Source organism: Vigna unguiculata, chromosome 6 (genome assembly GCF_004118075.2).
Source record: "Vigna unguiculata cultivar IT97K-499-35 chromosome 6, ASM411807v1, whole genome shotgun sequence".
Lineage (NCBI taxonomy): Eukaryota > Viridiplantae > Streptophyta > Magnoliopsida > Fabales > Fabaceae > Vigna > Vigna unguiculata.
In genome coordinates this window covers 28,439,790-28,461,317 of record NC_040284.1, presented here as the reverse complement: position 1 = coordinate 28,461,317, position 21,528 = coordinate 28,439,790, and the positions used below count along the sequence as shown (strand labels likewise).

The 21,528-nt window shown below is 33.4% G+C and overlaps 2 protein-coding genes across 2 annotated transcripts; both read left to right on the top strand.

Annotated features, from left to right (window-relative positions):
- Window positions 1–2,089: 2,089 nt before the first annotated feature.
- On the top strand, window positions 2,090–3,331 carry LOC114186943. The gene has a single exon (XM_028075025.1). It carries the CDS (start codon window positions 2,231–2,233, stop codon window positions 2,819–2,821), a length of 591 nt encoding a protein of 196 aa, XP_027930826.1. The 5' UTR covers window positions 2,090–2,230; the 3' UTR covers window positions 2,822–3,331.
- Window positions 3,332–8,496: 5,165 nt separating this feature from the next.
- LOC114187567 lies at window positions 8,497–21,398 on the top strand. Its single transcript, XM_028075842.1, has 9 exons — window positions 8,497–8,784; window positions 9,727–11,310; window positions 11,419–11,773; window positions 14,465–14,549; window positions 15,539–15,595; window positions 17,132–17,191; window positions 17,277–17,498; window positions 17,895–19,397; window positions 20,276–21,398. The coding sequence occupies exons 2-9, from the start codon at window positions 9,840–9,842 to the stop codon at window positions 20,669–20,671; spliced, it is 4,149 nt and encodes a 1,382-aa protein (XP_027931643.1). The 5' UTR covers window positions 8,497–8,784; window positions 9,727–9,839; the 3' UTR covers window positions 20,672–21,398.
- Window positions 21,399–21,528: the final 130 nt, after the last annotated feature.

Below are 21,528 nucleotides of genomic sequence, written 5' to 3'. Positions count from 1 at the left end.
AAAAAACGTGTTATATATCCGATTTAAGGAGAAACATATTTAATAGGTGATACTTCTGATTTGTGTCCGAATGAATATTTATTCTCTCAAAGTGACTTATACTCTCACCTTCTTAATTGGGTAAAAAAACAAAATAAGTATCATGATCACAATATAAGTTAGACAATTTAACATAAACAAGATTTCACATATATTATACTTGCAAAGGACCACAACCTAACTATTACAAGTCAATGATACTAGTTTAAAAATTATTTAATTAAGGAATACTATGAAATAACGATTTGTAATCACAATGTGATTGTGATTATGTCTTATTTTTAGAAAAAGTTGCAACAATAGTCAGAACTAGAACATCTATAATATAGGAGCCATACTCAGTGTCCTATATTTAAAACATGAACTTTATATAAAACTTTATTAAAGTATATTGTACATAAAATTTAAAATCATCAATAAGGAAACTCTTTTTGACAATGCAAAATAACGCAGGTAAAAATCACAAATATCAAGAACTATGACGAAAACAATAATAATAACATTGATACAAAGGATTGAATACTATTGAAAATGTTATATAATTTTAAGGTGAACAAAATTTCAAAAGCACAAAAAATTATATTTAATTAGGTTCTCTGTCTGTCTTTCTTGATCAATTATTCATACCTTTAATGTATAATATTTTTTTCTAACATAAAAAATCTACTACGAATTGGACTTTGTCATTCTAAATGCATCAATGACACATTGTGTTTTCGAACCAACTGAGTTAATTTTTGTCATTTTTCTACCTGATACAGAATCTCCTGTACTATTGTAAAGGACCACTCTCCAAGTATTTTGGTTATTTGATTCTTGAATCAAAGAGTCAAGTCATTGGTCATTTTGGTTGAATAAGAAGAGAATATTAGAAATTTATGTTTGTTTTAAATTCCAAATATTTTTCTAGATAAATTTCTATTACAAACAATATAGATTGGTTTAGAAAATAATTTTAGATTAATTCTCTACCAATCGTCTTCAAATCTCAATATTATAAAGTTATCTTTATATATCGTACTAATAATATACAAAGTTTTCCAGTCACAATAACGGTTTGAATTGAAACTCAAGTACATTTTGGATGGACACTGGATTTCTTGTACCAGTGCATTTTAAAACTCGAAACCTACATTCATTTTCTCAACAACAACTACGGAAAGAAAATGAAATTGCCCCTTCATTGTCAAAAAAAAAGGAAATAAAAGATAAAAATATATAAAATTTAAAGATATATTTAGTGGAAAAAACCAATATAAAAAGGAAAAATATTTGTCCATTGTTTGATAGATTAAAAAAAGGAAAATTATAACGGTATTAAATGACATTTACATCACTGATAATTATAGGACAGTTTTTGTTTTCTTCTATTATTTATTTGATTTTTGGAGGAAAAAAAAGGTAAAATAAGTATTTTTGTTTTCTCTTGCTGGTGTTCTATTATTCTATTCCAAGCGAGATAGAAATTGTTACGACAAATGTTTATTTTCCTTTCACGTCTCTTTCTACTATAAAACCCAAATAAGAAATCATGCCATGCCTTTCAGAACAAAAGATTAAAAAAGAAAAATACAAAATAAAAATAAACAATAATAAAGAATAGATTTATTAACATAGTGAGAGTGTGTGACCACTAAAAAAACCTGAATATTCTGCATCTTTCTTTTTCCTCTGTTTTGACCGCAATGAAAAATGAGCGAAGCCTCTCTAACTCTCTACTATGGGCCAAAAATGGAAAAATAGCCTTTCATATGTTCCAGAGAGATGGTCTAACATCCCAAAAGTAGAAACTTTTACCCAAGACAGACACGGTGGTGCCATTCTTTTTCACTCTCGCAAAATTGGCGAGTTATCCCACGCTCCGCCACAGTCGCGTGCCACCAACGTAATGTTGTAATAATATGTTTTTTCAACGTTAACTCTGTCGTCGCCATTAGTTAAATTCCATGTCACCGTAACATTACTTACACAAGAGTAAATTCAGAGAAAATGAACCCCAAATACAAATTCAAATGAAATTGCTGACAAACATTATATATACAGAGGCAGTGGCACCTGTGTGCCCCCCAGCTCAAGCATCAGAGAAATGGATTCGCAAGACCAGAGCTAAAAAAAATAGTGCGTATATATTTGTTGTTAGCCACTTCCGATCAAATCTCCGGCGGCGGCGCAATCGATTCCGCCGCCGCATATGGCTAAAGGTCGCAAACTAACCACCAGCCGGAGTGAACGTTTCCTGGGAACCTACGACTACTCCAACAGCCGCGGCTCCGCTGCCGTGGACCCGTCGGAGTTTCGTGAGGAGGATATCTGGAGCACCGGAGATGACTCCGGCGAGCCCGAGTGGGAGCCACACGTGTCTTCCGGAAGCAACGGCGGGAACTACAGGCGGCGGATTCCACGCGAAACGCAGGACCACCGGCGCGTGGGAGGTCTGTCGTTAGCGTTTGAAGCCCCGGCGAGTGGCTCGTCGCAGAGGATCGTGCATCAGTTCCGCGCGCGTGAAGAGATGGCAGCGACACCTCGCGGACGCCACGTGGCGACATCGTTGCCGGTGAACGTGCCCGACTGGAGCAAGATTCTCCGAGTGGACTCGGTCGAGTCGATGAACGATGAGGAGGAAGATGACGAGTCGGAGATGGAGCCACCGCATGAGTACTTGGCGCGTAGCCAAAAGATGGTGGCGAATTCGGTGTTTGAAGGCGTGGGCCGCACGTTGAAGGGCCGTGACTTGAGCCGGGTTCGTGACGCGGTCTGGAGCCAGACCGGGTTCGATGGGTGATGGCCCGGTTCAGGTTTGGGCTTTCTCCGGGTTTGCACCATAAAATTGGTAGAATATATAAAATTTATCGTAAAAGCTATGCAGCCACACATAAACACCACTTTGTAGAGTGTAGTGTTTATGTTTCCCCTGGTCATAAAACACAAAAACACAGTTTTGTAAGTAAGTTTAGTTCTGTTTTTTTAACTAGAATTGCAGTATTATTTTGATGATTTATCAAAATAAAACTGTTATTTTAGTTAAAAAAATAATACTAAAACTATTTATGAAACTGAATATAAGTTTTGTGTGTGTCATATTTATTTTTATTGTTAACGAGGTTGTAAGTGATGGGTAGTTAAAGACAATTGTTTTGGTTTTTCTGGGCGATGATTCGGCTGAGTGGACTCGGGCGATGAGAGTCCAACTCAGTGGCCAGTGAGCCTGAGCCGTGATAATTAATTAGCATGTAATTGGAATTTGTGAATTTGATTAAGATCTTCTCCGGCCATGGCCACTTTATGTCTTCCACTTCCTGTTTGATTAATTTACGTTTTGTTAATTGTGAAAGATAAACTAATTTTAGGTTTACCTTATGATGTGATATAGATGTACATAAGAACGAACATAATTGGTTTTGAGAAAACTGAAAATAATGCTAATTAATGGTATTATTAGGGCTTGCCGATAATGAGACAAAGAACACCGTTTTCTTACAAAAGTGTTTGAAGGTCACTTTGATTGGTTGGTTCTTGTACAAATGCTTAGAATCACATAAGTTCTTCAACTTGTCTTTTTGAAATGGGGACCCTATATGTTTAGGGAAAGAAAATAAGAACAACTTTATATATATATATATATATATATATATATATATATATATATATATATATATATATATATATATATATATATATATATATATATATATATATATATATATATATATATATATATATTACCTAATTGTTTGTAATTTGCAATACATCGATTATTGTTCAGTTCCTGTCTATTTGATTTCTGACTAATACTCAAATAGTTTATAGTAGTATGATATTTATTTTAAGGAAAACAAAAATGATTGAAATAAATAAATGACAATTCATTAAAAAAAATCATAAAAAAAATGAAACCACACGTCGAATGAAACGAAAGAAATTATGAATCAACTGTTTTTGTTTGGGTTTGCGTCATTTATTTATGTTTTATAATGAAAATGTGGGAAGTAAAGGAAAAAAGATACCCAAAATTGACTCGCATCTATGCCCTGGGAATGTGAAACTAAACAGGCACTAAAATAGATATAAAAGCATTATTAGGAAGTATAAACATTACAAAAACTCTCACTGTCTCTCTCTCTCTCACACTCACTCTACGTCACACATAACTGATTCTTTTTTCGATTCTGAATTTTAATAGTAATTTCATCATCATATATAATTTTCTACATATTTGTCGTTTACCGACTAATGAAAAAAACTCATATTAAAAATAATACAGTTAACATCGATGAACCGTGTCTAATCTCAGGAAATTATTAGTAGCATTAAAGGTAAAAAAAAAAAACTTCCGAGATTACAATATTATAGTTTAAGTGTGTTTAAGACTAACAAAACATTAACAAGAGGTTCTCTATCACAAATTATAATTTTAGAAAAGGGAATAGCAGAATAAAGAAATTAAGAAACAAGTGAAGGCAATGAATGAATGGTGCAGTTGAAGTAGTGCAATGATTAACCTAAAATTTGCCCTAAATCAACAGTGGCGTCACTCCATCATGATATGTGTTCATTGAAAAAAAAAAGTCTTAAATTGAAAATGGTCACCCCAGAACATGATATCCAAATATCTTATTTGATGAAGAAAAATTTGTGGAGAATGACAAATGGGCCCTCACAAAGAGAGAGAAAGAGAATGAAAAAGGTGATGGATGATGGGTACAGCATCGAAAGAAATTGGGTTAGGTCCAAAGAGTGGGAGTGAACATTAAAAGCCTCTTTTTCATGAAAAAGAAAGGAAAGGAGTATTTTATCTTGGGCTCACAAGCCCCCTAGCTTTTGGACCATACATTCTGCGCCTTCATTATTCATTATTATTTTCGGACTTCAACTTTCAAGAAACTTTTTTTTTTTAATTTCTCAAAACAAAATAAACCGATTTTCTTGGCTTCTAAATTTAATAAAAAATATTAGATATATTATTGATAAATCACAATTTCTTCCTGTATTTTAATAGTTTTTTTTTTCTCATACTCCCCCACTTTAAGGAAAAAAAATACAATAAGAACTTCAAAATACATTTAAATAAATATTTAGATTTTATTTTTGATTATTTTGGATTGATAATTTAGTAATAACTTATAAAAAAAATTAAAAAATATGAAATCAAATTTTTAAAATGATTTAAAATATATTCCAAAATGATTAATCCCTCTGAAAGTTGTAACTTTTAAATTTCCCAAAATATATTTTAAGTGGTTTTGAAAATCTAATTTTGTAATTTAATTACCATGCATTTCAAAAAGATCAAGGATTTTTTTTTCGCATGTTTTGGAAATGAGTAATTCAAAATTTTAAAATATTTTTTCTTTATTGTTTAAATTTTGAAATGTGTGGAAAATATATATGGAAATGCAGAAGACAATTACCTCAATGGATATTTAGAAGCAACTGTTGGCTTGGATTTGACGATAAAAGAAAAAGATAAACATTTTATTATTATTATTAGGAAAACAAAAATTTTATCAGCTTTGAAACCCTGTTCAAGTAACAGTTTAGATATTAAATAATAGACAACTTAACTTTCTATTCATTACTTCCAGGTAAACTCATTTCATATTTACAAATAAAATTTTAAAACTGTTTTTTAAGATTATTTATAGATAACGGACATTTTATGTATTCATAATTGAGGTTGATTTGTCGTCATGTTCAAAATTTCTAAATGAGAACAGTGTCGTGTTACAATAATGATTTCAATAATTTTTTGTTTTGTTTTATTTTTTTAAATGGTACATTTTCTTTTGGAAAAAAAATATATCTTCTAGGTATGAGAGTAGTTGAAATAACTTACTTAGGGTCATATTAAGATATTATTGGACTTCCTAACCTGATTCATATATTATGGATTAATCTTAATCCATTTTGAAAAGAGTTTTTTTTTCTTTACCAGGTGAATGTGTTAAAAATGTTTTAACCTTACATACTATTTAAGAAGCTCAAACTAACTTTGATTATTTACGAAACTTTTGCTAAATGTTTTTTAAATTATACTGGTTCTTAACAAATTTAAAATTGAAAATTTATTCCTGTATATTTTACATTTAGAACATAAGGCTCAACCAATTCGTTTTGTCAGGTTAATTTATCATAATTTGAATTTAACCTATCTCGATATTTTGTAGGTGGTTTTGACCTTAGTTGTCTTTATTTTAATCAAAATTAACATAGTTTGACATGCTTGACTTGACTTTGTTAAAAGTAAGTTTAATTTGACTTGGCCCTAAGTCTATCCAATTTTTACTTAGTCAATATAGACTTGATTCTACTTCATATAATATGGTTGACATGACTCAACTCTAACATGGACTAAACTTGAAGTGGATCCAACTTCACTTGACTTGAGGATAGTTAATTCAATTAAACTTCAAATGGACTATAAATGAGTCGAACCGAGGTAGGTCTAACTTCACTAAACTTTACATGGCCCAACGTGATTTTAGATTGACTTAATCTAATATGGGCTTGACTCTACTTGACTTTACTTAAACTTAACTTGAGTCTCTCCAATGTGGATCTAACCTAACTTAGGATGAAGTGGGTTTACTCAACTCGAACAAATGTGTGCATGAATTGATTCACTTTGAGTTGTGGCCAACCTAACTTATAAAGACTTTTACTTAACTTGACTCATGGTTACCAACCAGAGATACTATTAACTCGAGTTAACTTAACCTTAATTTTTGCCTGATTTTACTAATAATAAATGTCTTTTCATGTGTAATAATATTTTTTAATATTTTCCATTTTTAAATACTTTTTACTTTAAAACTTTACTAATGAGTTAATCTTAATCCATGATAATTTTGTTGACATTTTTATTTTATGAACCTTTTTTTATATACATTTTTAAAGCCTTGACCCAATTGGATTAAGGTAAGCCGAATTGATAAGTCTATATATTATTTACCCGAAAGTTTAGAATCTTATACTTGAAAGACACTTTCAAAGAGTAAGAAAAAAAAGTATTTTAGTTATTATGATCACAAATCTTAAAGTATACATTAATATCTATTATAAACTATACATTATTTTAAGTTATTATTTTATTTCATGATTTACAAATCCCTAATATCAAGATTATATTTTGTTCCTAATTTACCAAAGGTTTAATTATTCGGAATATACTTAGTTTGGTTCCAAAATTTCAGAATAGTACCCACCTTTAAGTAATGTGTATCAATGTAGTGACCTTCGTTAAGTTTTCGCAAGCGCCGTTAAGAACTTTGTCACGTGTCAGCCTCTGATTTTTTTTAATTCTTTTATTTTTTTTATTTTTTTTTTGAATTAAAAGAAAATTGGCACATGTCAAATACTTGATGTGACACGTGACAATGTATCGTCACGTGGTAAGTTACCTTCCAAGTGTCATTGTATTGATTTCAACTTGGTCCCTATATATGTCTTTTTGTTTCAATTTAGTATCCATATATGTTTATTCGTTTTAATTTAGTACCTGCTCTATTTGTTTCAATTTTGTCAATATCTTTTTACAAAAAGAGAAATATTGTGTCTCCCTTAAGACCAAATTTATTATTTAAATAAATGTTATATTTATATTTTTTATTAAAAATGACTTATAAAATTAGGTATTGAAATTTATATTAAAGTTAATAGTAAATATCATGAATAACAAATTTACCAAAACTTTGTTATTCATGAGTATAACAAATATCAAAGTAACAAAACATAAATTTGTTATTCATGACTTTTACCATTAACTTTAATATAAATTTGAATACTTAATTTTATTAGTCATTTTTAGTAACAAATATCAATATAACATTTATATAAATAATAAATTTTGTATTAAAAGAGATGCAATATTTCTCTATTTAAAAAAATATATGAACAAAATTCAAACAAATAGAACAGGGACTAAATTGAAACATATATATATATATATATATATGAGTACTAAATTGAAATAAATAGAGATTAATTTGAAATAATGACACTTGACAGGTACCTTGACATGTGATAGTACCTTATTATGTGTTACTGACAATGTCGTATGTCACATCAAAAATTTGACACGTGAATTTTTTTTTTAAATTCAAAAAAAAATTAATTAAGAAATAAAAAAAAATTAAAAAAAATAAAAAAAAAACAGAGACGGATAAATACAAAATACTTAATGACGTTTGCAAATAACTTAAAAAAGTATTACATTATTACACATTGTGAATTTGAATAATAAATTGAAATAAACTAATAGGTACGTTTTAAAATTTTAAAACCAAACTAGATATCGGAGTAATTAAACCTTTACCAAATTACGGTAAAATAATAACAAAAAAAACGCAAATTTTTGAACTACGTAAAAACAAAGATAACTCTTACCCCAGTAAAAAAGAAAAAGTTAAAAGGACCTTAGTCTTGAAAAGGAAATATTTAAAGGAGTAAACAGGAGGAGGACGAAAGGATATTGTCAGCGCTGTGGATTTTGATTCGTGAAGAAAGATCAGCATAGAAGGGGAACAAAAGAAGAATATAAGAGAAACAGGAAGGAGTAAAAGCCAGCAAATTTTCCCGTTCCAGTGGGAGTAAACGAATCCGTAAACACAGAATCAACAAAACAAAGAAGACGAGTAAACAGTGTCGTACGACGTCGCTCTTTGCTCTCCTCTTCCTCCAGGCCACACTCATTTCGCTCCACAAATTATTCGCCCGTCGCAGCATCGACGCATTTATCATCTTCCACACGTGCGTTTCTTACCTCTAATTCCGTTACTTCTTCCTCTTTTTGTTTGGTTAGGTTCAAGTTGCTTTATGTTGTTAGGGTTCTCCGCAATGCACCTTCTCTTGTTTTCAATTCTTAATTATTATTCATCGCACTGAAATCATAACCGATCAATCGCAATTCGCGTGTTACTTGGATTTGATTACTAGCTCTTGGCTTTCTGAACTAATTTCCTTAGCATGCAATTGGGGTTCAGGCTGCGTTGTGGTCCTGCTGGATGTTGAGAGTTCTAGCTTGTGGGAATTGTTTTGCTTTGGAGTGTTTGTGATTAGAGGAAGGGTGATCAAAGGTTATTTCCTTATATGTCGGAGTTTATTGGGGCATATTGTATCATGCATAATCTCTCATTGGGAGAAAGGATAACTGTGGGGAGAAGGAGCTGGAGAATACCATTGCATTGACTTTATTAATTAACAAAACAAAATGTGCGTCCACTATGTACACAGTAATGTAATCTTGTTAGTGGCTATACTCCGATAAGTGGTTTGGCCTAATGTAGTTATAATTTGTCAGTCGCATATATTCTCATCATAGACAGTGATAAAATTATATAAGATATTGTGTGGCATGCAAGTTATTGTGATTGTATCCTTTGTTCCTTTTGTTTTCTATCCCTAGTTTCGTGTTTTTTATTTTTTTTATATATATGCTTGATAAATGCTAATATGACTGGATATTAACTGTTTATTTTTTGGAAACTTTGGAATTTTGGGAACGTAAAAATCACCTTTTTGTTAATTATTGTTTTAGTGTTTTGATTTCATTCTAGTTTTCAATAAAATCATTTTTTTCTTTGAAATAGATTTTTGTTGCATTCATCTTTTAGATGTGACTGGAGTTGGAAGATGTATGCATATACCCTATACGCCCTCATTTGTGTTTATTACTGTTTTTCCTTTCTTCAGGGTCCGTAGTCATTCCAAAATCCGTCTTATGGATATTGCCTCTTACACATACTTTTGGATGTCTCTGAGGATCTCAGCCTAAGAGTAAACTGTAGCCATATTGTTTGTTTAAGATGCCTTTAGGCTCAAATTCACAGTCAGCGGAAGTTTGCCTTGCAATGAATCAGAATGCACTTTCTTCCTCTGACAACCATGGAAGGACCTTAAAACCTGAGGAGGATAAAGAAGAAGGGGAGGAGGAGGAAGATGAGGATGCAGATTTTAACCCATTTCTAAAGGAAACTCTTTCCCAAGAAGCTTCTTCAAGTTTGAGCTCTGAAGTTGATGGTTTGGATGGTAATGTGGTCACTAGTAAGCCATCTGTAGGTTCAGAGTTATCAAAGGTAACAACTAAGGAGCAAACCTGTACTGCTGTAGATAATGAACATGGCGAGGAGGAAATTGTTTTACAACCTTCTGGTATGATCTCTTTGTCAGAGATGAATCAAGTGAAGCACAATGACCTAACCAGGGTGGCTGATGGCAATGGTTCAAGGACAGGAGAACTAAGTGACAAAACAAATTCTCGAAGTCCTGTAATAGACGTAGACAATGAGGATGCTATCTGTATGCGCACCAGAGCTCGTTATTCACTTGCAAGTTTTACACTTGATGAGCTTGAGACTTTTCTTCAAGAAACTGATGACGATGATGATCTCCAAAATGCTGATGATGAAGAAGAGTATAAAAAATTTTTAACAGCTGTTTTACAGGGCGGGGATGATGATCTTTCAACTCATGAAAATGAAAATCTTGATGATGATGAGGATAACGATGCAGACTTCGAGATAGAACTGGAGGAGTTGTTGGAAAGTGATGCTGAAGACAACTCAATGGTTAAAACCCGAAAAGAATCTGATCGAGCTGGACGACGACCTGAGACTAGGCAAAATAAGCGTCAAAAGGTGTCTGCACAATGTGAGAAGAAAACATTAGGAGAAGTCAAGAGGCCACTCCGCCCCATTTTGCCTAATTGGCTGAACGGAACTCTAGCTTCAGGAAAAGGTTTGGTTCCTGAGGCTTCTCTGAGCTTTCAGTCTTCTGCTTCAGGAAATGGTCTTGTCAATGGGTTCACTCCCCTGCAGATTGGTCAGTTGCACTGTTTGATACATGAGCATGTACAACTTCTTATTCAGGTGTTCTCTTTGTCAGTTCTTGAACCTTCCCAAAAACAGGTTGCTTCTCAGGTTCAAGGTTTGCTTTTTGAGATGCTTCACAAACGTGATGAAATATTAGCTTCAAAAAGAGTTCCATATCCCACTGTTTGCTTTTCTCCATCTTTTACATGCTCATCTGTGTCTGAAGAAGGCTCAAAGTTTGTCCAGGTCCAGTCCAATACAGAAGAATATGGTCTTCCACAAGATGCACATAATGTTTTGTGTTCTCAATCAATTCAGAGATCCTCTGAAGGTTTGAACTTGCAAAGCTGTTTCCAACCTGCTGAGAGTTCTTTCTGGATTCCCTCTGTAAGAGGCCCTGTAAAATCTATTTTGGATGTTTCTCCTCTTCATTTAGTAAGAAGCTACACTGATGACATTAATTCCGGTAGGTCATTTTAAAGACTGCAAGTTTTCTTCTGGTTATTTCATTTTGTGCTGGTTTGTAAAAATAAATTCTGCATACTCAGGAATTGGTTTAAAATTCCTTTTACAGCTGCCCAAGAGTTTCGAAAGCGATACATTGAGTCTTGTTCCGATTCACCTGTTGAAAAGGAACCTCTCTTTCCTTTTTCTTCACCAGTTGCTGAAGCTAATAGTGAAATTTCTAGTGGAACCACCGCTAAAGCAGTTAATGCAGTCTCAACTTCACCGGGTCAACAACAACCAAAGAAAACATTGGCTGCTATGCTGGTTGAAAGTACAAAGAAGCAGTCAATTGCTTTGGTGCCGAAGGAAGTTGCAAAGTTAGCTCAAAGATTTTTGGCCTTGTTCAATCCAGCATTATTCCCACATAATCCACCCCCAGCAGCAGTTGTAAATAGGATACTTTTCACTGATTCTGAGGATGAGTAAGTTGCATGCCTCTTCATTATGCCAACCAACTATATTAAATGATCTACTATGAACATTCTTGATTTTTATTCTGTTTATTTAACATTACCATGGACTATGTTTACATATGTCTGTGATGTAGACAGGTAGGAGGTCTAAAGTATGCAAGTAAACTTTTGAACTTTTTATACGACTTTAAGTATGTTCAACGATCTTAAATCTGCATTGTCCTTAGAAGATCTTAGAGTTTGGCTCAGGGTCTAAATTAATTCCACAAATATTCCTCGTAATGTGAACATCGTTCAAGTCTTATAATGACTACAATGGCTATATTTCAAGTTCTGTTTCATGCCCATGATTGGACAATTGGAGTGTGGACAGATTCAGGTGGCAAGATAACTTTGTCACACACGCCTAGGAATAGTGATCTAGACTGTAAACAAATGCAGGTTGCCCTGTAACGGATCTAGGCTATATTTTGTGATTTGAAATCGAGTCTAATTTAACCTCATGAAATTAGCTTGTCAAAGTTTAGAATACGGCTTAGGGTGTACTATCTTACAAAATTGGCTTGTGAGGAGAAAACTGCTCAATCTCACAAGGACCACATTGACTATATCGTTAGTTGATGCTATATTGCAACACAACTCCTCATATCTAGCAAGTGGACATCTGCAATGTGAAAAAAGTGGATGGCCAACCACAATTCTCTTCCATGCTTAGGAATAGACATCTAAAGCATAAAAAAATCCAAATTTCTTTAGAAAGTGGATTTTAAGTCTAATTTAACTTTACAAAACTCGCTTGTGTGGTAAGATTTGCACCTAATAATATATTATAGTTCGGTCATTTTTCTATTCCATGTAAGATCTTCGACACTCTCTCACTCCTAGAACTAGACATTTGAGCATGATCCAATAATGGCTTGACAAAGGGTAGTATGATAGACCCAACAAATCTTGTTAGGATAGACTCCAATACTATCTAATAAGGTGAACTTTAAGTATAATTTAATTGTACAAACTTGGTTTGTAAGGTGATGCATCCACTGTAGCCGATGTGAAATCTCTAATACATTCCATTATGTCAAGAATCGAACATCTCGAGTTTGGAAATAAATATTTATGGGTGGTCCTATAGTAGGTGACATGATATGCTCAACAAATCTTGCTAGGATAATCTTTAACGGATCATCTTAGAAAGTGAATTTTATGACTAACTAAACCTCACTAAACCAATTTGTAATGTAAGATTTACACTTAATTATATACTATAGTTTCACCATATCATTAATTGATATTACATCTTCAATACACCCTATCATGTCGAGGACCGAACATCTCGAGTGTAAGGCTTGATATTTGTGGGTAGTCTGATCATAAACCAATAGTTAGTGAAATGATAAACCTAACAAAATATGCTTAGATTCTAACACCATCTTAGGAAGTGGACTTTCAACTTAACTCAACCTACCAAAATAGACTTGCAAGGTCAAATTTGCGCCCACTAATGTCCAATAAATTGATAATATTTTTAGTCAAGGGATCTCCAATATATCTATGATAGGTTTTGATACTATCTTAGAATTTGGGTTTAGGACAAAACACATTGATGTAGTTCTTTGAGTTTAAATTTTAATGCCGAATGTTAATATCCAGATTGAATTAATTGATGTGGCTTGCTGGAAATAATATTAGTGAATAACCTTAGAATTGTATGTTAATGTATCACACAGTAAAATTCATTTCTAGTAGTGTTTAGGAAGTCGCACACAAATAACAGTAGCCTAGGAAATAGTCTCTAAAGTCCAATATCAACCTATTAATATGGATGTCTAGTATAACCTATACTTGAAAAACTCAACACTTATGTAAAACATTCTACTGTATGATACGAAAACATTCCCATTTTGATTTCTCATTAAAACATTTTGTTCTGTGTTTCTTCTTTATTCCTCTAAGTTCAACATGGTTGTTGTATTGGTGTGTATGAGGCAATGAAACTTGATAAAGCTAGCAAGACTCTACTGTCTATGTTCATCTTGTCTCAAATGAAAATATGATTGCTTATTATACTATGCTTGCTTAGTAATTTAAAAAGTTCCAGTTAGACCTCAACATTTGCTTTAGTTGGTTATAAATATGAATAAGCGTTTTGAATAAGTGAAGCAGAGAAAAATTAATCATTTGAGATGTCTCTGGTGAAGATATTTATTTCAACATTCTATCTTTTTGTGTGTTCCTTGAATTTGATGCACTACGAGTTCTCTTTTGGTTATTCATTAGTCCTATGTTTGAATTATTGTATGTGTATAAGAGAGTACCTTCAATTATATTTCTCTTTCTTTGTACACTTCTACACTTTCCTTTTAATGAGAATATTTTCTTTTATCATGAAGTATATTTTTTAGTGTATAATATACACTACAGACAACCACCTATTGTGGTCTTTGTGGAGATGGAAGACAAGTTGACACTATTATGTTCTGTTGGTGTTTGCCTGTTTGTCTGTTTTTCTCTGTTTTATTTATTGGAGCTAAGAGCATTTTTTATTTATCACTAATTTAAACCGTAGTTTACTTATCAAATTGTTTTCCCTTCATAGTTGTTTTAGTCTGCTATTATAAAGATTTATTACCTCAATTATTATCTCAATTGCATATGAGAAGCTTATGGAGTTAACATCTCTTCGTTTTAATTTTATTCCAGATTACTAGCCTTAGGGATAATGGAATATAATACAGATTGGAAAGCAATTCAACAACGTTTTCTTCCCTGCAAGTCTAAGCATCAGGTATATACTATTGCAAATTTCTTTTGAGGATTTTTTGGGGGTGAGGGGGACAGGCAAAAGTTTGACTGTTGAATCATCTTCATTTTATTTTTGTTGCTATCTTGTTCTTGTTAACAGTAAATAGACTGTGTTTTTTGGCAGATACATGTATGTTAAATTTTTTTTTGCTATGCTTTCTGTCCTTTAGGTATTTTCCCTCATATGGGAGAATTCTTATGGTTTTATATTGAGACTGGAATCAGTTGTTTTTTTATTGGTCATCATACAATGCTGTATGATTAAATGGTTTGGATATGGTTTATTGGTTAGATTAATAAAGACCCTTTAGCAGTAACTGGATGGAGATCCTCCAGCCAAAAGCACTATAGGCTTTACATTGTTACTACTTGCCATTTTCTGTCTCTATGCCTCATGTTCTTTTGGCTGAAGAAATACCAAAACCAAGTGTCTGAAAAACACTACACTCAACAGTAGGATCCTCTGAAACACAGGTTAAGGAGTGAAAAAAGTAAAATAAAATAAAGAGCAATTAAACAAGTCTGTTCCTGTCTGTTTCAAGCTGTTTTGTTTTACTATAACAAACATGTTTCAAAGATAAAACATAAACAGTCTTAGTTGTCAAATTAGAGTCCTGGATACAGCTTTGGAAAGTTGGTTTTATTTTAATGATTGTTATAGGTGGCATAGTATACTATATTTAACTTATTGGTTGGGCAATAAGTTCCTAGTTGTCAGAGCAGTATCCTGGATACACTTTCTTTTATCCCTTTAACATGGTGCTATTAGGTCGATGACGCTACATTTATCATTTGTATTTGGGCGTGCTTATTCCATAGAATTGAATTGTTATCATGATGATGACTTGCATTCCTTCTTTTTACTAGGTTTTGAGTTAATTTGAAATGTTTTTGTTGAATAGTTTAGGTCAGCAATTCCAATATCAAACGTTGCTATCTGTCTAAATATGAAATGGAATGTTCTGGTTACAGATTTTTGTCAGGCAGAAGAATCGTTGCTCTTCAAAGGCATCAGAGAATCCAATAAAGGTGAATTTATATACATAATCTTATATATGGTGTTAGATTGTAACTAGTCATTAACTATTACTGATTTGTTAATCATTAGCTGTTACAGATTCTAGGAAATTAGGATCATTGATTCCTTAATTATGCAAAAATTTAATGTATTTGATTGTGTAAATTAGTATAAATACATACTATGTGGTCTGCATTAGAGACACAACATCAGATAAGACAAACATAGTCTTAGCATATGGTATCATTGCTAGATAAGGGTCTGCATGGTTTGGATTTATAATATAAAACCCAAAAAACCATTTATAAACTGTATTATTAGTTTAGTTTTAAAAATATGACCAACTCTGTTTTTTAACCAAAACCAGTTTGGTATTAATGAATTGGTTTCAAATTAGTTTCTATCCAGTTTATATGCATATCTTCCAGTGCACTCCCTACTCCAATGTGTTTACTTTAAATCTTCAAACAAGTCGTCTTCTGCATAATTCATTCACATGAACTAATTCTAGAAAAAGCTCTATCAAAAGGTTCTTCCCCTAATGAGACTGGTTGGTAAAGGCAACCACTAGGATGAGAGTTGTGAATGTTATTTTTATGGTTCAAAATTTGACTTTTAAAAATGGTTTTTTAATTTCTAAACCAGTTTTTGTAGTTTATGAGCCTGGTCGCATTCTTGGAGGAAAACCAGTTCAGTAACTTCAGTTTAATTGCCGCATTCAATCATTGGGTTTTTTTAAATGTAATTTGTGGTTCAGAAGTTTTCACATTTGAAAGACTTTTCGAATTTATAAACTCCATTTAGTATTTAGGAACCAGATTGCATTCTAAGGGGAAAATCGGTTATGTTAAATAACTGGTTTTAGTCATTTTGTCTTTGCAAATGTAATTTGGTAGGTTTATGGTGTGGATTGGTTAAACTGGTTTTTCCTAACACCCCCATTTTACTAAAATCCAATGGTCATGCATGTGAATCTTAGTTATCTGATTCATGGCTACTAGATAATGAATTAGAAATTAATTTTGTGCATTGCAAATTGATGTTTTGTTCCCTTATAATAGTGCATTATTGGAAACATAGGTGTATCGTAACTAACAGTTATTATAATAAATAGTTGCCACAATGTTAAGGGTAAAATCATAAGGAAATATGTACACAATTTTTTTTTTATGGAAGTGTAGCCCCTTTTATTATATACTGTAGATGGTTTGATCATTCAAAGTGAGACTGCGAAACCATAAAGCTTTTTCGTTGAATGAGATTTTCAGTTTCATTCAACAAAACTTAATTTTTCTAACTGCAACCCAAACACATCCTTAATCACATCAACATCACTCATTATTTTGATTTAGATCCTTATCCCAGTGGCATGATGACTTCTCAAGGGGTTAGCATGCTTTCTGAGCACCTTGTATCTGTTTTCACTTTATAGCGTATATGCCTATTATAGCTCTGTATTTATAGGCTTGTGGCACATATGGAACCATACTATACTCACTAATTAATAAAATAATGGTTGATATTAGTTGCATGGTTTCTCTATACAGGCCGTTCGAAGAATGAAAACCTCCCCATTGACTGCAGAGGAGATAGCATGCATTCAAGAGGTAACATATTCAACACTTCAAGTGCATTTTGCGTTTGAAAATTTTCTGCTAGATAGCATTATTTTGACTTGATGATGTATGACAGGGACTCAAGATTTATAAATTTGATTGGATGTCAGTATGGCAATATATTGTTCCACATAGAGATCCGTCCTTGCTTCCACGCCAGTGGCGCATTGCTCTTGGCACTCAAAAGTCATACAAGATAGACGAATCAAAAAGGGAGAAGAGGAGATTGTACGAGTCACAAAGAAGAAAGTTAAAGGCTGCCTCATTAGAAAGTTGGCGAGCTATATCTGATAAAGAGGTTTGTTACTGTCTGGAGCTTAGAAGCTTTGTTTTGAATTTTATCACCCTGGTCTTACATGTGTTTGAGATGCCATGATAGTCTTCTTAAATGTCGCTTTTGTTTACTACCTGAATGGCTTTGGACAAGTGACAGATAAATACACAGTGTACAGTTTTCAATTTACTCTTGTGGAATCTTGGTTCACATGTTAGTTAACAGGAAATTATAAATCATTGTAAATTGTCGGCATGCTTATATATATATATTTCTAAATTGCATGTTTATTATGTACGAAACTTCTCACCTCTACACATGTACATTGCCGGTTTTTCTATCATAACACTGGTCTATCTGGCTTCTCTTATGGGTTATCGAGGAGTAGAATTCACAGGTTTTTTTTGGAATTTATTGCAGGATTGTGATACTGAAATTGCTGGTTCAGAGTCCATGGATTATTCAGATGTACCATACGTGCACCAGGCATTTCTGGCAGATTGGAGGCCAGACGCATCTGCTCTTGGTTATTCTGAACGCATTCCGACTACATCTGGAGAAGGAAATGTTGCTCACAATGCATTTTCTCAGAATATTCGATTTTATAGGGGTACTCAAGATTATGGTTTAAGTGGAAAAGTTCAATATCAGAATGGTAATCAATCTGCATTTCCGTCTGTATCTTACCTACCTCAATTTTTTCACACTACATCTGATTTGAGAAATGGAATGAATGGTGCTCCTAGCGCCCTTAATCCTAAGAAACCAGTTTTTAATGTGACTTCTAGCACCAAGTACTATTGTCGGCCCTATCGGTCTAGGAGGGCACATAATGCCCACTTGGTGAAATTGGCTCCTGAGTTACCCCCTGTAAATCTTCCTCCTTCTGTTCGTGTGGTTTCTCAAACTGCTTTTAAAGGGTTCCAGTGTGGTACGTCTAAGGTTTATCCTCCTGGAGGTGGTGTAGCTGCTTCTAGAGAAGATCATTTTGCTTCTCAAAATCATCATGGCGAGAAATCTGAAAATGTCCATCCTGTTATAGGTGCAAAGCCTGCATTGAAAGACACTATCAGAAATTCTCAATTAGAAAGATCTGAAACTGTTGAAGGCAGATCTATTGGGGTAGAAAAAGGTACCTGTACCGATCTTGAGATGCATCCTCTCTTGTTCCAGGTCACTGAAGATGGCAATGTGCCTTATTATCCATTGAAATTTAGTTCTGGCACTTCTAGTTCCTTCAGCTTCTTCTCAGGAAGCCAACCACAGTTAAATCTCAGTCTCTTCCATAGCTCACAGCAACAAAGCCACATTGATTGTGCTAACAAGTCGTTAAAGTCTAAAAATTCCATTCTAAGATCTGGAGGCATTGATTTTCATCCACTTCTTCAGAAATCTGATGATGCACAATCACCTAATTTTGATTCCAATCAGCCTGAGTCACTGGGCACTAGTGGTGTGTCGGCAATAGCGAATAGATATTCTGGCCTTATTGACAAATCTAATGAACTTGATTTGGAGATTCACCTTAGTTCTGTGTCTGGAAGGGAGAAATCTGTGAAAAGTAGACAGGCAAAAGCACGTGATCCTGCAGGGTCCCAAAAAACTGTAGTAATTAGTGGAATAGCGAGGGAACCTCTAGAGGACAGCGTTCCTCATTGTCAGCAGGGTGGGGAAAATGTTTCAGCAAGCAGTCGTGGGCTTGCTTCAAGTTATCCTTTGGTTGTTCCTAATGATAACATTGCCAGATATGATGTAAATGATATTGGTGATCAGTCTCATCCCGAGATAGTGATGGAGCAGGAAGAGTTAAGTGATTCTGAGGAAGATATTGAAGAACATGTAGAGTTTGAGTGCGAGGAGATGACTGATTCTGAAGGAGAGGATGGTTCTGGCTGTGAACAAGCTCTTGACGTTCAAAATAAGGTAGTTGGTTTAAATTCTCACTTTCCTTTTAGTTTTGTGCATGCCTGTCTCTCTGTGTGCATTTATAAATTACAAATTTTATGAATAAGGAGGAGAAATACAATTTACAAATTATTACGATTTGAAATAACATATATCTTCTCTTGTATAGTTTCCCCCGTACTTCAGTCTTCCAAATTAAAAGAGAAACTAAAATATTTGTTTTGTTTGTAAAAAAAATTCATTTTCAAATTTAATTATCAAAAAAATCATTCCCTTTCTTATTTTTTGTACTAATTTTTGAAAATAGAAATTAGATGAAAATAAGGTAGTATATTTGTAAAAAATGTGAAAACAATGGAAAACATTTTTTCAAAGAATTAGGCCGGTAAATCTTTGTTTTCTAAGATATGTGGAACTAGCAATTATCCTTGTTCTTCAGCTTTACTACTAAACTCACTATTTTCGTATTAAATTAAACTCTTTAACCTGTAAAGTACTTAACTTTTTGTTTGAGTCATACATGGATTGATAGGGCTTACTTCTATTTTAATGTTTGTATTATTCACATTATCCTTGTCAGCCTGTCAGTTCTGTTGGCTGAGCCATATCTGAGCTCTAAATAAATTGCTAGCTGATTCATTGATTGCACGTGATTCTTTGCTTTTCTTTTTCTGTTGCTTCTTGCTTCATGACTATCTGATGCATTGTGAGCCAGTATTTTTATAACAGTAGAGCCTCCATGGCAGTTAGTTAGTGGTTGATCATTGTAGTCCTTTATCATGCTACGTAAGATTCAAGACCCCAGTCTTCTTCTGAAGCTAATTCATATTATCACTCAGCTAATTATTTGTTTATTTTTCTTCCCTTCTAACTCTCTTTTAACTTTGTTTCGTTAGGAGGTCTCAATTTCTTCTCAAGTCGATGGCGGTCTCCTTACAAATAATACAGCTCTAAATATTACTTTGACAAATGAGGAACAAGATGACCGAAGTAGTTCTTCATGGCTAAGTTTAGACTCGTGCACGGCAGGTAACCCTGTACTTTCAAAGGCCATGCTTGGACACAGTACGAGTATGATTGGGGAAGCTTCTGCTTCAAGAAACTTCTCAATTGGTAAAGTTGTCACAGGGGAGACACACACCATAGACATGGTACAACAGCCAACTGTGGGTCCTCACGTGTCTACCACTCCACGAAAACCCAGGAAGCGTTTTGGCAAACCAAAGGCAAATTTAAATATAGGTCTGACTGTTGAAAGATCAAGCAATGATGGTAATCATGAAAATGGTTGATTTAAGTATTCTGGCAAGTGGGGTTCGAATAGGATTGACTATCGAAAGGTCAGGCCACGATGGGTTGATTGAAATGTTCTGTCAAATGGAGTGCAATTGAATTTTGCACGTTCACGCCATGATGATAATGTGGAAGTTTGTTGATTGGTGCACCATCTGAACTAACTGAGCTTCTTTTTGTTGTTGCTTGGCATCTAATACTGTTGCTGCTAGTGCTGAACGACAGTTAACAAGAACATAATGGGGGGTTCTTCAATTTTTTCGACGTGCTGCACCAAGAATTGAGACTTTAATTTTGTACTGTTGTTACTCGCAATGGTTGAAGGTATCTTGCCTTTGTAAATATGTCGCTAGAGGTCATGGGCAAAATGACCTTGTCTCGTTCATGAAATTAATGAAGATCATGTACACAAGTTTTCTATTGCGAGCGTCCAATGTCTCTTTTCTTATGGTGGAAGTGACGAATTGTATATGCTAACCATATTACTATTTACTAATTCTGATGTCCCAACAAGTAATATTCAAGAATGTGCCCAGAGCATGTTGGCAAGCAATCCTTTGGACTTGCCTTTTCACAGCTTTCTCTTGCATTACTTTTGTTAAAAGTAAATATTATTCATTGCTGTTATCTAAAAAAATTCATGTTATGGTAAAACTACCTTCTCGGATGTCTTAACCAGACATATCTTGTAACAGTGTATACTTGAATACAAATTTTTAACATCAATGAAATTGCAATGGAGTCTATATGCTGTATTATTAATAAAGCATACAAACGTTGGTTTCGCTTGCGCGATGCCTTTGATGCCTTTAATTATTGACGTGAGTTGATTAAGACAATTTATTTTTAAAATTAA

Excerpts from the sequence above, each read along its gene's own strand:
- LOC114186943 (XM_028075025.1), top strand. The coding sequence starts at position 2,231 with ATGGCTAAAGGTCGCAAACTAACCACCAGCCGGAGTGAACGTTTCCTG.
- LOC114187567 (XM_028075842.1), top strand. The coding sequence starts at position 9,840 with ATGCCTTTAGGCTCAAATTCACAGTCAGCGGAAGTTTGCCTTGCAATG. Across the intron at positions 11,311-11,418 it reads CACTGATGACATTAATTCCG|CTGCCCAAGAGTTTCGAAAG; the intron begins GTAGGTCATTTT and ends TTCCTTTTACAG. Across the intron at positions 11,774-14,464 it reads TTCACTGATTCTGAGGATGA|ATTACTAGCCTTAGGGATAA; the intron begins GTAAGTTGCATG and ends ATTTTATTCCAG.